The 16927-nt window shown below is 34.4% G+C and overlaps 1 protein-coding gene across 1 annotated transcript; it reads left to right on the top strand.

The window, feature by feature from the left end:
* Nucleotides 1-1357: 1357 nt before the first annotated feature.
* On the top strand, nt 1358-16876 carry LOC130828076 (mitochondrial Rho GTPase 1-like). The gene is made up of 15 exons (XM_057693870.1): nt 1358-1578; nt 1670-1881; nt 2065-2197; nt 3243-3392; nt 3836-4012; nt 4165-4416; nt 5589-5657; nt 5982-6037; nt 6673-6754; nt 9165-9376; nt 9660-9729; nt 12803-12915; nt 14412-14562; nt 15483-15669; nt 16355-16876. Exons 2-15 carry the CDS (start codon nt 1679-1681, stop codon nt 16423-16425), a joined length of 1926 nt encoding a protein of 641 aa, XP_057549853.1. The 5' UTR covers nt 1358-1578; nt 1670-1678; the 3' UTR covers nt 16426-16876.
* The last annotated feature ends 51 nt before the right edge of the window (nt 16877-16927 follow it).

Here is a 16927-nt window from a genome sequence, read left to right as displayed (position 1 = left end):
TAGAATCCCTTGAGTTGCACTTTGAAATACCCATCTCCCGTGGAAGATGATTATAATTCTTGCAATGGATGACCATTAATCCTTGAAGTACCCTTCAAACTGATATATTTATAGGAATCTTCTCACCAACGATATAAGCAATAGAAGCAAAGTCCTACAATTTTACCATCTTTTTGAACTCAAAAGTTGATAGAGGCTACAAGGACCCCTTCCTTAATAACTGGAGAAATAAAATATAAATCCATCCCTTTGCACCAAGAAGAGATTTTAAGAGATTCCGTTATGAAGATTCAAGATTACTTGCAACATGTTCCTCATCAATGGATTGGCCTACTGTATTGTTGGTTTGTGCCCTTTTGGCTTTCAAACTCTTCACATGATCCACTAGGATTTGTAACTGCCTTTGTGTTACAAATAAATCTACCACTTCCACACTAGTTTCTAGGAATTTCTTCCATTAGAAATGGGTGAAGGACCTAACTCCACAAGCACTTCAATTAGGTTTGGAACTTCTTCAATAGGAACTTTATGTAAGGAAGATTCTCCAACTATACATGAAGCTTGTTTGGTCTTTGATTGAACCATGACAATAATCATCTATTTTTCTGTTGTAATGGATTTCAAAGCATGAAAATCTGATGATTTTTTATAAAATAGAAATCTAGAGTTGATTTCCTATTGAACATTCCATGATTTATGTTATCATAGAAATAAAGTTGATTTTCTAATAGGCAGATATATATTTTAAAGCATGCAAATGTAATGTGATCGAAGAGAAAGTAATAGAAGTCAATATGTCTCTAATTTGATTCACCACCTCTAGACTACATCAATAATCATCTCCTCATTCTACTAATTCACCATTCCAATAGCACAATAAAATTGATAATTCAACTATTTAATTTCTGAATGCAACAATCATAATATATAAACCACCAAAAAAAAAATAACAAATACAATGCAAACACATCTACAATTGTATATTAGGGCACACAACTTTCAAATAACATATGACTAAAAAGACATATCAAATAAAATTTTAAACATCTTTAAAAATGCAATTGAAATTAAAAACTCCATCAACAAAGGATTTTGAGTCGAACAAACAAAGGGCCATAAATTAGTTGTTATCGTCTTAATTTGTATCATCATAATTTTAAATATTTTGAGCATTAATATGTCAAAATGAAGAGAAGTGGATATTGTATATATAAGGTGTATAAGCCCATACTACAATCAACCTTTCTTTTTCAAGTACAAGTAATATCAACATTTTATTCTACAACAATGTGGAACAATCCAAATACCAATTGGACATAAATGATTAGTGGGGCATTATTTTGGACAAGTTGGAGAAGCATAAGAAATTTTGAAGGATAAATACTTAGCTGCCATTGCTGATTCTATCCATCTTGATTCTTGAATCTTTCTTCTCCCATCCTGTTTTCCGCATCTACTCAGCAATATTCCAATTTGAATAACCCAAATAGAACTAGGGTTCTTCTTCCTCTTTCTCTTCCAACAATTAATCTTCTCCCGGCACGTCTTCCCATACTCCCCGAACTCCATAACCAAATCGTAATTTCTTCTTTATTTTCTAGAATCTTGTACTATGTCTTTCCTTCTTCTCTAATTAATTTTTGACTTTTTCTTTGTTTTCTTTTAACAGATAGTATTCATGGCAAAATCTTCAAGTGGCAACAAAAATGACATCCGAATCGTTGTTGCTGGTGATCCTGCTACTGGTAAATCCAGCTTGATTCTTACCGCGGTTTCCGAAAATTTTCCGACCAATGTTTCTCCGGTTTTGCCGCCTTCTCGTCTTCCTGACGATATGTTTCCTGATCGTGTTTCTATTACTATCATCGACACTTCATCTAGGTATACCAAACCCTTCTTTTTCATGCATTTGTTGCTGTTTTTATTTTTAATTTTTTAAGCTAGTGAGCTGTTGTTTGTATGGTTCTGATTTAGAACTTTATTTTGAAGGTTATTAGTTTGGGGTTTAATGTAGTTTTAATTGATTGGGTTTTTATGAGGAGTTTTGGTGTTGGTTTTGATCAGTGTTGAACTGAGGAATAAAGTCGGGGAGGAGATGAAGCGTGCTGATGTTGTTGTGCTAACTTACGCGTGTGATCGTCCGGAGACTCTTGATCGTTTGAGTACTTATTGGCTTCCTGAGCTACGTCGATTACAGGTGCTGCCGCCTTCACCTTTTATGTGATGAGTTTTTTGTCATGCTATGTTTATTTTTTGGTATACCTCTTGTTTTTTAATAGTTGGAACACCTTTTGTTTTCAGCTATTTAATGTATTTTTAATAGTTTCTTGTTACTCATGCTTAGAAAATATTATTATAAAAAATTAAATATTTTAAAAATATGCATCGATACAAATCAAACAAGATGCAACTTAATTATGTTTTTTTTACACGCGTTATTACTGATTACTAGTGGCTACTATAAAGTGTATTGCTTGATAACTAGTTTGTGGCTACTAAACAAGTATTGCAACTATTAAAACCAAAGGTAGTATTAGAGAAGTATATGAAGTTGTTCACTAAATTAGAAGTATGAAGTTCCTTCGACAAAAGTTTTTACTTATTGGTTGTATCAGGTGACAAAATTCACTATCATAAATGACCCTTTAAGAATTAGATAAATAAATTGTCATAAGCAGTACAATAATATCTGATACATTCCACATATTAGAATGCTATTATGTGGTTTTGAAAGCTTTCACCTGAAAGGTTAGATATGAAACCTTAACCTTGTGATATGGTGTTTTTTTTACTGAATGTGACGCACAATAATGATGATTAATTATTTAGTTTCAATAATTAATCTTCATGTTATCTGATTTTATAGGTTTTACAAACTTTGTGCATATCTATTAGATCAAAGTCACAACATTACAATGTTAGTTAATGTAGGGTGTGGATTCTTTATTGTATTAAACTTGCTCTTTTTTTTCCTGGTACAATTTAATTAGACATGTATTTCTTTGTATTTCCCATACTCAAACTTTTGGCACAACTCCTTCATGTTCGGGGAAACCTGTTCGATTGAAGTTTAATATAGAGGCAAACTACATTACAGGGACAATTTTCAGTTCTGTATGAATGGCCACCGCTGGATTAATTGATAATGTGATACATGAGTTATATACATGTGTTTATATATAAATGGTGTCATCTTCAGCTTGACTTCAATTTTCATTTGAGGAGTAAATATGCATGATCAGGTTAGAGTCCCTGTTATAGTTGTGGGTTGCAAGTTAGATTTGAGGGATGAGGAGCAGCAAAGCAGTCTGGAGCAGGTGATGTATCCAATCATGCAAAATTTTCGTGAGATTGAGACTTGTATAGAATGTTCTGCATCCAGACATATACAGGTAAATTAACTTTGCCATTACCTTTTGAGTTTTGAGTTTGTCAATCTCATTTCCACCAGTCCGCTGTCTATGTGTGATACTTTTGATATCTATCACTGAAAAATTCAACAAAACTCAGAGTCAATATCTTTATCAAAAGAGATACCTGCCAGAAAGAGTCTTAAGCCTGCCCGAAAAAGGAAGTTTCCTTCTGATTTATACATTTCATTTCAAAACTAAAAACATTTCTCCTGCAATCTCGCCGTGTGCGGAAATTTTTCTATGAATTTTAAGTTTTTTGTTGACATCATACTTGATAGTCTCTAACTGCCTTGATTTGTCATTTGTCTTGACCTTTGTATCTTGGTGGAGAATGTTGAATGTTTAATTTGATTATCTGTTATTTTTTTGGGATGGTAGAGACAGTTTTTGTACTGGACTTTTATGAGTATGACTTGTTGCAGATTCCAGAGGTATTTTATTATGCCCAAAAAGCTGTACTTCACCCCACAGCACCATTGTTTGATCAAGAGACTCAGACATTGAGACCACAATGTGTCAGGGCGCTGAAACGCATATTTATATTGTGCGACCATGACAAGGACGGTGCGCTAAGTGATGCAGAGTTGAATGATTTCCAGGTTTGTGTATAGAATTGTAATAACTCTATGGGTATCATAATATTGTAACTTGTTGCTTTCAGAATATTGAATTTTGCTAGTTGCAGGTTCTTTTAATGATGTCCAGTATGATTTCTGACTACTGTATGACTATATATGTTATCTGTAAACAGGTTAAGTGCTTTAATGCTCCTCTCCAACCATCAGAAATAACAGGTGTTAAGAGGGTCGTGGAAGAAAAATTGCCTGAAGGAGTAAATGGTCGTGGTCTCACTTTGAGAGGATTTTTATTTCTTCATGCCCTTTTCATCGAAAAAGGGAGGTTGGAGACGACATGGACTGTCTTGCGTAAGTTTGGATATAATAATGAAATCAGGCTTGATGAAGATTTCCTTCCACCTTCATTTAAACAAGCCCCGGACCAGGTCAACTCACTTTCTTCTTTTTTGTGTTGGCTAAAAGCTGCAGAACCATACATTTGTTGTCTCCCACTCCTTGTATAGGCCTTGTTCATGTCACTTCACTGTCATCATTGTTGCATCTTGACAATGTGCTTGTATTATTGGCTTGTTGCCATGTGTGTGTTTAAATTGACATAATCATGAAAGAATGGAGTGATGAAGAAAGCAAGTTTTTGTTGAGAATAGTAAAACTCTATTCAAGAATTATGTACATGCAGAAGATTGAAAGCATAAAGACATAATACTAAAGAGAAATGAACTCCCAAATTTTGACATCTACTTTCCTTGATTCTTCTATTTAAGACACAAGCATTTTATTCTTTTATGAGATTCCTTTAACTTCATGTTCATGCCTTTTCCTCTGAAGTGATTTATCTTTATTTCTCACTATAAAACCCCCAACCGCCTTCTGTAAACTTTTACTACTAACTACAGTATAAAGTTATTTCCAGTGCACCCCTCTTAGCTAATTCATAGCAGAGTCAGGGTGGTACCTCACATTATTAGCAGATTTACATTGAAAGTTATACTTTTGAGATATGCTGATTGAAATGGAAACCTCATTAGCAAAGTAATGTTAAAGGTGTGTTTTTCAAGCTATCTAGACTGGACTGGGACTATCATAAAACAAATTTATGTTACATGGTATGCTATTTGAGCTGTTTACGTTGAAATGGGGATCTCATTAATTCATTTGAGAACCCTACCTGTTGTTTTGCGTGAAAGCAACACGAGATATTTGGAATTATTTATGGTAACCAAGTTAAGTCTAGATTGGTCGTGCCTTTTTGTTGTATGTGCTTTAGTGCTTATGTCAAAATAATAATAATCTCAAATAAGAAAATTTAGGGCTCCATTTTCAGAGAACTTCTGTAAGGAAGTATCTAGATTTAATTCCTTCCTAATCTTGGACCATAGTATGTTGTTCATTGCAAAGTTTATATTTTGTTCCTTGGTTAGTATGGTTTAAAGTTTAACCACAGTTTTGCTGTTTGATACCATGATTTTTTTAGTTTTTATATGAATGCTATGATGGAAGTAATCAATACATCACGCCATTGATGGTCTGTTGCTTTCCTTGTTCTTGTCGTATCTCTAAAGGTGGCTTGTTGATTTAAAATATTTAAAATATTTAGGGTGTGGAGCTGACACTTGATGCTGTAGAATTCTTGAGAGGAATCTTCAGTATGTATGACAATGATAATGTAAGTTTGTCTATTTCTTATTTCTTCTGTTGTAATGGATTTACATGTTTGTACAATCATGCAACAGTAGTGTTTCTTGTCTTTTTATTGTAATCCTTGAAGCGGTTTGAATAGCAAGTGATTTAGTGTTGTTCAGCTACATAATTTTGCCTATACATCGAATCCTAAGTTTGTATAGTAGTTTCCGTCTCTTAATATCCATCGTATCTATCCTTTACTAACTGTTTTCCTTAAATATGTTGCTCTTTGATTTGCATCTTTTATTAGTTGGGTTGAGTTGTATTTTTTACAATTGCTTATATGGATTAATACGTTTCATGGTAGGATGGTGCTATACGCTCTGCCGATTTGGATGATCTTTTTTCTACAGCACCAGATTGGTATGGCCTTGTTTCCTAATTTTTTTTGTGTATGGCCTTGTTTTCTAATTTTTTGTTTGGTTGTGTCTTATCTATATTACTAACACCCTTAACTTCAAAAAATGCGCTTCGCTTTGCGGCTTGTGCGCCTTAAGCTGTAGCTTGGTTGAAAATGCCTCGGGCGCCTTGGGTGCCTTGATGCGCTTCACGTGTTGCTCTCTGTGCGCCTCCGTGTTTCTGGGTAATTAACTTATGCTTGTTTGTTTGAAAAGAAATGAAACTCGAAACCCAAATTTACTTGGATATGATGTTGAAACGTCGTTGCTTCTTTAAGAAAAACAAAAAGCATACGAAGAAGAAGAAAACAACTTTGTGAATTCTTCATATTTTATTATAATAGTTATGCGCTAAAGTGGTGTTACCGCAGGGATGATGAATGTTTTCAAGCTTGTTGATACTAAAATATGATCATTTTGTTTGAAGGATTATATATGTTTTAAAATTGATTTTTAAGCTTCCGCGAAAAAGTGAGCCTTACTTACAAAAAGTTCGTGCCTTCACCCATTTGCGCTTGGGCTCTAAGGATCTTTTGAGCCTTGGTGCACCTCGAGCTTTATAAAACTAAGGTATACATGTTTCTTGTTTTAATGATTTAGTCCTTGGAGCAAAGGTCCATACTTAGGGGCTGCACCAACAACTGCATTGGGAGGTTTAACAATGGATGGGTTTTTATCCAAGGTATGTCTTCTTGAGTATTTTATGACCTATTGTTGATATTTATTTTTTGGCATTAATGATTCGTTGTTAAGATTGTAAGTTTCGCAAAATCATTATGCCTGCCTTTTTAGTTTTTATTGAGGTTGTATAGTCCATTTTCTTTCAGCATTTGATAGAATAAAAAAGGAGATTCTATTTGTTTTTGGGCGACTGGTCTCAACTTAGTTGCAATGATTGATTATTTGATGCTATTTTCTGTTCATTTACTTCATGTTTCTGGTGGTAATACATCCCTTCTGGTTGTATAAATTTATTCCAGGGTTGCCCTTGCATGAGAAAGGTGTAAGCATGATATTTGTGGTCCCTCATTTCTCCTTTTAGTTACCATGGGAAAATGTTATGATTTTTCAACCATTCTATCGCAATACCATGTTAACACAATATGATGTAGTAGTGTTTGCAATTTTCTTTTTTGTTTACTACCATTTAGAGGGTCTATTAGACAAAAGTAGTTGTAGAAGTAGCTGCGGTGTAGTTGTTAGTTGTACGAATAGGTGTTATTATGTTATGGCCCATTGCAAGGTATGAGACTTGTCCCACATTAGTTGTGAAATGCAATTGATGTGGGGTTCATAGGCAAATGAGCTCTCTCACCTAATAGGCTAGTCGTTTGAGTGAGCTTTTCAGTTTGTCCTATAACAATGGTATCAGAATTAAACTCGGAGTGTGTGGCCTGCAGAGTGGATGGCTTGCGGAGTGGGTGGCGTGGAAGAGCCAGTCGTGACCTAACGTAACCGTGACTCAATGCAACAGTGACCCAACGAGGACGTTGGCCTTATGGGGGGTCGATTGTTATGGTCTATTACAAGGTATGGGACTTGTCCCACATCAGTTGTAAAATGCAATTGGTGTGGGGTTTATAGGCAAACGAGCTCTCTCACTTAATAGGCTAGTCTTTTGGGTGAGCTCTCCTATTGATCCTATAATAAGGGTGGCTGGTAGAGTGGGTGGCTTGCGGATTGGTTGACCCAGATTAGCCAGTCGTGACCCAACCTAACCGTGACCCAATGCAACCGTGACCTAACGAGGATGTTGGCCTTATGGGGGGGTCGATTGTTATAGTCCATTGCATGGTATGAGACTTGTCCCACATCGGTTGGAATATGAAATTATTGTGGGCCGTGACCTAATAGGCTAGTCTTTCGGGTGAGCTTCCTGTTTGTCCTATACCATATTATTGAACTCGTAGATAGTGGTTATTTGTCAAAATTGATATTTGAAGTAGTATGTGAGTCTAGGGATGGTCATGGGGCGAGTCTGGAGCGAGTCTAGCTAGACCCGGACCCAGACCCATTTATTTTTAATGGATCCAGACTCGGATCCGAACCCTAAGGTTCTAAAATTTTCGGACCCAAATCTAGACCCTTTAGATCTGATGGGTCTAGGGTCCTTAATGAGTCTAGGTATGTTTATATGATCATCAGTGAAATTCCAAACAATTAAGAGTTTTTTGTCTAAAAATCTCAAGCAAAAACATCACATTAAACATTATATGACAATCAACTTTCAAATATTTAATTTCTAGGTATTTTTATATATGACAATAAGCAATAACAACCAAGCACAACTGTATGAAGTCGTGAGCCACAAAATCTATTTTCCATAATCATACAAACAAGCATAGCTATATGGAGACAAGTTTTATACACTCATAATAAGTACTTAAGTGAAACAAAATAAACTTAAATAAAATAAACTTAAGCCATGGAATTCTCATGCTTGAATTCCATCCAAAAAGTCTTGTGAGGAAGAACTGAAGAAGACGAACGTGACCATGAAGAAGAATTGAAGAAGCAAAACTACACAAGAATGAAAAGGTCAAAGTTTTTAGGGTTTGGGTTTTGGGAATGAGTGGGAACAAGGATGGGGACGGCGTGATTGTAAGAGAGAGATTGAGAAGTTTGTAGGGTTTGACAATAATATACTCATAGCCATAAATTCGAGAATTAATATAAAACAACTGGGTTTGGATCCGGGTCCGGGTTCGAGGGTCAGGATTCGAACCCAGACCCGTTATTTAATTTTTAGATCCAAATCCGACCCGGATCCAACGGTTCTCAAAAAATAAGACCCAGAGCCTTAAAAAAGTGGCGGGTGCGGGGCGGGTCCATCAGGGTCCTGGAACCATGACCATCTCTATGTGTGACTATTAAAATGTGTTTTTAAAAGCATTTGTAATATAATCTAGTTTTATCAGCATTTGCAAAACATAACCGTAAAAGATATAAACTACTACAAAACATCTTTCCAAAAGCAATGTATTGACTAAAGTCAAGCCACTAAAAGCTAACCTAGAAGCTACCAAACAAGCCCGAACGTAGCTTTATCGATTATGATGCCTGGTTGCATATGTGTTCTATGTTATCTGCAGTGGGCTCTTATGACCTTTCTGGAGCCAGCTAAGAGTGTGGAGTATTTGAAGTATATAATGTATAATGGGGATGCTGCTTCGGCTATTCGTTTGACTAGAAGGCGGCGTACAGATCGCAAGAAGCGGCAATCAGAGAGAAATGTTTACCAATGTTTTGTCTTTGGACCAAAAAAGGCCGGTAAATCAGCATTGTTGGATGCTTTTTTGGGAAGGTTTGTCTTGTTATCTATAATTGCATGTGCATTATATTAAAATTATGACTATTGTAGCATTTTTTATTGTTAGCTCTTCAGCTGGACCACATATAATGTTATATTTTTTCTATTCTGTTTGATTCTAAATTTACACCTAAAAAGCTTCGGCAATTTTGTAGAAATGTTGCAAGTAATAAAGTCTGGAAGAATTATCTGTTAATTAATTCTATGTATGACTTAAACAGTTGGAAATATGAATGTGTTTTAGCATTCTCCTAGTTAACTCATTTTCCAAATGCAGACGCTTCTCTGAAAAGTATGGTGCAAATGCTGAAGAGCGATATGCTGTTAATGTCGTAGAAGGGCCCAGGGTTAGTCGTCCCTTTTAACTTTGATTGCAAGAGTTTACACTTGTTCGTATCATGCATATCTAATAACATGATTGCTTTTAACCGGCTTAGTTTTAAAAAGCGCGCTGTTGTGTTGGCCAATTACAATAGAAGGGTTATTCTGTTTCTACTTGGTTCTTTTTTGCTATGATATTCCTATGCTAATACATGCAAGATAATTTCATGTTGCTGAAATAGCTACTCTCCTATGATAATGGTAATATCATCAATTAGTTTCCGGCTTGTGATTATTTTTGTTTATAGTTCTTGGGTAAGAAAAATAATTTTTAGAAGGGATTCCTTTGATGATACAAAATAGTTCTTTAATCATGATAGAAATTTATTTTGGTTGAGTGAACAATGGTTACTGTGGTTTTGTTGGCTTGATGATGGTCTAATACTTCCTTATATTGTTATGTCTTCTAAATCTCGTGAAATTACATCATTGGAGGAAGAATGGTTTTGGAATTATTTTCATCAATATGGATAAACTATTGCAAATTTTAAAAGAAAAATCCCACCTTTCAACCGTATATATAAATCCTATCTTTGTATTATTTATTCCACTAAAGTACTCCTAGGTTACGTCGTACAACTTTCGGTCCACATGTCATGTCCTATTAGTCCACTTGGTTGAAATAATATGATATTTTTTTTTTAAAAAAATGTCTATAAAGTTGAAGCAAAAAAAAGTGGAAATTTAAAAATAAAATTTTCCCACCCCTTTCTATATGATTTTCTCTGCAAAACCTTATAGCAATGGTGCATGAAATTTTCTAATAATCTTTCCTCATATTCAATGGAAAATTTGTTAATTGAGAATAGATCATGAAGGGAGTAATAAAGAAACTACCTATGCATGATACTGGTATTCGAGCCTTTAGATATTCCAACTTATTTTGCTCTTAATCAATACCCTTAATCGTCAATAATCTCTCAGTTTTCATATGCTATTTTGCATGTTAAGTTTGCTTTTGTCTTTTTCTCCCCTCTTATTCTTTATCGATTGAAAATAACTTGCAAATAAGCATTTTTGGGTTCCTGACATAATTTGGCTTGAAATAGTCCATAAATTGAATTCCCACTTTCTTGTCTTTCTTTCTTCGTCTTCAAATCATATTTTATGGGTTGCTAATATAGATTTCCAATAGTATTGATGATCCGGTAATTCCCGCCTACAATCTTGACAAAAATTCCCTTTTTAACCCAACTTCTACCAAATGTTTATGCTCAAAAATTGCATCAATTAAGTTACCAAATGAAGTGAATGGAGTTTCATCTTTCAAACCAAATGCTTCTAATTTATTATTCATAAAATTAGTTTTTGAACATAATCATTGAGTAGATATTTAGTGGCTGAAAACGAAAAGATGTGTAATTAAACAATGAAAATGAAAAAAAAATTGCCCTAAAGAGAATCATGGTTTGATCTAATAGTTGAAGGTTGTGCCTTTCAACCTTATGACAAGAGTTCGATTCTCAAACTCTAGATGAGGGGATTAGTTTCTCCTACCCCATGTGGGGGATTCTTAGCCTTACTCCCGAACAAAAAAAAAAAAAACTTACCCAGGACATCAATCATGATATAAGTAATGCAAAGGTGGAAATTTAACATACTAATGCAAAGTTGGGATTTTAAAAGGCTTAATTCCTAAAGATGAAAATTTTTCTTTTTTGATTTTTCTAGATATTTTGGTACAAATATATTTAGATTTGCTTATGATTTAGAAAAATAGAGTCTTTTGTGATTATTTTTTGTTTTGAATCGGATAATTAGTGATTTAGGCTTCTGTTGTAAGTGAAAATAGCCTTTTGTTGTGAAGACGTTGAACATGATTGAAGGGGTACTACGACCAGTTAAACTTTTGCTTTTTTTCTTTTGGAAAATTTATATTAATAATCCAACCTTTCACCCATCCGCTCTGAATAATCCCAGTTTTGAATTACTTTTTAATAAAGCAACCTTTGCCCTTAGTTTGCTGTCACCATACTAATATGGTATGTTGATATCAAACTAAGGGCAAATGTTGAGTTATTATAAAATAAAAGGTTATCCTAATAGCAAACTAAGGGCAAAGGTTGAAGTATTAAAAAATAATTCAAAAGTGGGATTATTCATAGCGATGGTTGAAAGGTTATTGTTAATATCATTTTTTCCTTTTTTTTTTCATATTGAAGGCTTGGGTCTGTTGTTCAGGATGAATGTACTCCCTTTCTGGGTAATTTCATTGGCATAAGTTGAAAGGAAAGATGTAAATTGGCTGGTTTGCATAGGAATAAGGAATCCTGCATCATTGAAATTTGTAGCCTGATTGGGTTGGTTCTTTGTGGTGCATAAGGCAGGCAGGAGTGTGATAGATCTTGAGAGGCAAAACCTTGCTTTGCTAGGCTTCAATGGACTTTTTTGAGGCTTTAATATTGCTCGAAGTATGTGCTTTACTTTGGGAATTTATTTATCATGTTTCTAGTGTGTACAAAATCATGCATGATTGAGTAGGTTGTTTCTGCAGTGAGTTATTTTTGTTTCCTTTCTGGTTGTATTTGTTATTCAGTTTATTCTGTGGTCCCTACTCCCTTCAATGGGTTGTGAAATTTGACTTTGATGTTGGAGCAAATAGGAGCATGAATTTGTAAAGTTCTTTTGATAGGTGTAGCACAAGGGAAGGTGTTTCTTGGTATTACGTTATCTCTTGCAGGGCTATTAATCACTGAAACAGACACAAAGTCATTTTTGGTTGATGCTTTTTACAATACAATCATATTTTAGGAATTCTACAAAATTGTATTAAATATGGAAAAAATGTCTCTTTTCTTTGCAATTTTTTTTTGTAACAAAACAAAATAAATGGTCAAAATAGTATTAAATATTGAGTATATTAGTTCTGGTTATGATGCCTTTATTTTGGTGAAGGAGTTTTAGTTTACTTGTTTAGGGCTTATATCGGATACTTTAAATTATTATTTTTTTTTCTAAAAAAATGAGAAAAAGGAAAGAAAGAAACTATTACATGTTTATGGACTATGGTTATGTTTAAATTCCAGTCTTTTTTGGCAGGGAGTCAAGAAGTTTCTTATTTTGAGAGAGATACCTGAAGATAAAATTAAGAGCATACTTTCGGCAAAAGAATCTTTAGCTGCTTGTGACATAGCGATTTTTGTATATGACAGGTGCGTGTACATTATTTTTATGAAGGAGCTTGTTGCTTTATAATCTTGGATCCATTTTGCGTCTGACAAAATGTAGTCATGTTCTGCTGCAATGTGCTTCGAACTGGTTATGTTTTGTGGAATTCTTTTTCTTTACAAACTGATTGTCATGCAACACATTCAAATCGTATATGTGCACCCCATGTGATCAAAACCTTACTAAACTAAACAATTTGAGTCAAAATCCATTGTAATTCGATTGAAAAATTTTGGACTAAACAATTTGAGTCGAAATCTATCCCAAACTTTTCTCGTGTTCAATTCAGTTGTGCTTAACAATATTCCATGAGCTCTAGACTCCTATTGTGGTTTAGTTGAATCGAAAGTATAACTTTAAACCCTTTTCTTTTCCTTGCTTAAGTTTATATAGTTCCATTTCGTTCCTCAATTAATGACAGTGGAGCTTATAAAAGAGAAAGTACAGGATATTAAACATCTTACTCAACAGGGTTAACTTCCGTGTAGTAAATGAAATGGATAAAAGGGCCTTGGTGGGAAAGTTTTATTACTTGACTGCTACGGTTGTTGATAATTTTTTAGGCAGGATTTGTCAAAGAAAGTGTCTCATGTGTCGGACTTCAATTGGTTAAAGAGATTGATGTATTGCTTCACAACACATGGTGAGCATAAGACAGTTTCAGAATATGAGAACAAGGCCTATATGGGAGGATGTTTTGCCTTACTTTGTTTGATAATCTAGGTTTGTGCTAAAACATTTATGTGAGGTGTGGAGCTTGTTGTATGCATATCGTGTGTATCAGACACTAACTCATTATGTGGAAGTAGTAGGATTTGAGCAAGTTATGTTTAGCAATTGTGGCTATGAATTATGATATTCTTTCTATACCTTATGTTCACCTCCTTTACCAGATTCACAAATCACTAATGCATAGTTAGTGATGAAAATTGTGGACCCTAATCATAAAGCCACTATTCGTAGCTGTTAGTACCTAGTTTTTGATATTAATACCCTTCATGGATTGGTGGAATTTATTTATTATGTTAGTAACTAGTTTTCCTAGCTGCTTTTTTGGTGAGGGCTTTTCTTTCAATTTGCCATGACCGGAAGAATTTAGTGTACAAGTCAATTGTCTACTTTAAAGTTCAGACATACTTATTCTCCTTGATTTGATGAATTGATGATATTGTATTATAGTACATGATGTTTTTAGCAGTTGATAAAAATCAAGTATTAAATTTCGTTAATTGTGGGGCTTAACGTAGAAAATCAGTTTGCTCTAGCTTGTTGTATGTTTTTTTTGTTATTGGTTACTGTTTTTGCTCAAGAAATTAAAAATGTGTGAAGAATTACCATTCTAGATCTTTTGGGTACAAGTATGGAATATAATCTTGCATCTAGATTGTCTACTACAAAGAAGAGATGAATTGACTGACTAGATTTTGGTAACCATTTTTGTTTGTATACTTGTGAGTAATGAGAGGCATTTTAATCACAGTTCTGACGAATTATCGTGGAAAAAGACTGCTGAATTGCTGGTAGAGGTTGCTGGCCATGGAGAAGATACTGGGTATGAGGTGCCTTCTCTTATTGTGGCCGCTAAAGATGATATGGATCCATATCCTATGGCTATCCATGATTCAACTCGGGTATTTGTCTTTCTATTTCTTGCACATTAACTTCCTTGTTTTATGTTTTGTATCTATGTTGGTTGGGTAGAGTAGTAAGTGTATCAAGATTATTTGCTGTGATCTCGGCCAGTTTTTCTGCTTTAGTGCTGTTATATTCACCTGTTTGCATTTGTATTGTTTGCTTTGGAAATGTTGATGCGGGTAATTATGCCATAGAGTGAATGAATTTAAAATCCATAATTCAACCTTGTTTTCTGATGTATTTTATTATATCTGCTAGAGGTGAAGTGGTAGTATTTGGTACCAGTACGGGAATCAATTCAAATCATCATTCTAAAAAGTATTAGGGAAATTATGTAGGCTTCATAAAAGTACAAGTTTATTTGGAGCCCGGAGGTACTGAAGTAATCAATTTTGTGAAGTACTGTGAGTCTGTCTTACCGTATGACCTACTATTTGTAAAAGTTACTGCTAAGAATCAAAAACGAGATCCAATAATGTTATTACTTATAAGAACTATCTGTTTCCCTTAATTGTGGTTACTTTGTCAATTATTAGAGCAATTTCCAAATCTTCATAAAATTGGAAGTGGTGGAGAGAAACTTTCTGAAACTGAAAATGGACAGAAAAAACAAGTGCTTTAGTAGGTATACTACCATTACTTTTTGCAGGGTTTGAATCCCTGATGTTTTTGCAAAGGATGTTTTTTAATAAAAAATCTGTACGAAGGTGTCTATGCAAATTTGGTGGGCATATTGTATGCTGCTTTGACAAACTTGTAGTGAATCTGTTTCTGTCTTCTAATATTGAGGGTTGGGGGTATTAGAAAATCTACATCTTTTCATATTAAACATTTTGGGAAAGCAGGACTGCAGGAGTGTGTTATGTTAGTTCTCTTTATAACTAAAGAAAGAATCAATATAAATTTTTTCCTTCAGGTTAGCCAAGATATGGGTATTGATGCCCCAGTGCCTATCAGTGCCAAGTTGGGGGACTTCAACAACATATTCTGTAGAATTGTGAGTTCAGCAGAGCGTCCTCATTTGAGCATTCCTGAGACTGAAGTTGGACGAAGCAGAAAGCAATACCATCGTCTCGTCAAAAGTTCTGTTACTTTTGTTTCAGGTATTTCAAATCCATAAAGCTTGCATCGTTATATTGTTATTTCTGCATTGACGAGGACTTTTCCAGTCTTGAGCCGTAAACTTTTCTTGAATTTATTCTTCAAAAGCTCTTGCGCTCAACACTTTCTAGGAGAACATCAGCTATGATAACATTCTTTCCTTTTTACTAGAAAATTTTAGATACATGTAGCACATTAGCTTTTTAAAAGGGTTTTAAGGCAGGCTTTCTTGCAGGTGAACTTTGACTTTTAAATGCCAATATATTTCTGTTAATTTTGCAATTATAATTGGGATTTGGGAGCAAGGAGTCTTTTTAAAACAGTTTTTCTGCCTTGTATATTCTGTAGTTCGAATTTTATGATCTTTGAGTGTACTGTATAGTGGATATTGCTGATTTTTTCCCCTGTAACTAGTAGTCATAGGAGAAGCATTAAAAAAGCTTGACATAATTATTTGACATCTTAAGTACCATTGAGAAAAGACATTATGCGGTCTCTTTAGCATCTCACAAACGGAGGCATCAGAATATTTCTGGAATTTGCGATTTTCCTTGTGGCTTGTTAGACTTAATTTGCTTATAATATTTTTAATCGGCCTTGTGAAACCATTGGCTAAAGCATGAGCAGACACCTGCTTATTTCGTTGCACAAATGCATTTCTCTAATTCTGGTGCTTTATTTTGACAGTTGGAGCAGTTGCCGCCCTTGCCGGATTGGCAGCTTACCGTATTTATGCAGCAAGGAAGAATTCCAACTAAGAAAAGTTCATTTCCTCCCTGCCATATTTGTTCCTAGTATGGGTACCCGCCTTGTGTCGTTCATTGGAGACGCGCACACCGAAGTTTGGGCTTTCAGGTTTGTATCTCAAATGCAAGGTTTTTATGGTAGTGTATAGTGGTTTTATTAGTGATTATGTGCACAGTATGTGCAATAAAAATTTTGCCAATTATTAGTTTTACATTGTTAAGCAGCAATGATTTAAGTTGACAAAATTTATAATGTTTGATTGCCATTTATCTTTTTGATATTACTTAGTTAATGTTAAGGTTTTGTATCATGCAAGCCTCATGCCCAACTATGTAGTCCAAACTTTTTCTTAGGGGCTGATCTAGAACAAATTTAAATGTCGATAATATTTGTTAAAATGTGCTTAATGTATCTGAGTCAATACTTTCACGTAATAAAGCTCTTATCAATTTAATAACTACATATATTAGCATCTGTAGATATATGTTTTTATAGCGAATAAATTGGTTTTAA

This window comes from Amaranthus tricolor, chromosome 12 (assembly GCF_026212465.1).
Source record: "Amaranthus tricolor cultivar Red isolate AtriRed21 chromosome 12, ASM2621246v1, whole genome shotgun sequence".
NCBI classification, from domain to species: Eukaryota; Viridiplantae; Streptophyta; class Magnoliopsida; order Caryophyllales; family Amaranthaceae; genus Amaranthus; species Amaranthus tricolor.
The sequence above is the reverse complement of the archived record's forward strand: the minus strand, read 5'-3'. Positions and strand labels throughout refer to the sequence as shown.

Bases quoted from the DNA above. Each gene is read 5' to 3' on its own strand.
- LOC130828076 (XM_057693870.1), top strand. From the start codon at position 1,679: ATGGCAAAATCTTCAAGTGGCAACAAAAATGACATCCGAATCGTTGTT. The intron at 14,563-15,482 runs GTATTTGTCTTT...TTTTTCCTTCAG, and splicing joins CTATCCATGATTCAACTCGG to GTTAGCCAAGATATGGGTAT. The intron at 15,670-16,354 runs GTATTTCAAATC...TTATTTTGACAG, and splicing joins TTCTGTTACTTTTGTTTCAG to TTGGAGCAGTTGCCGCCCTT.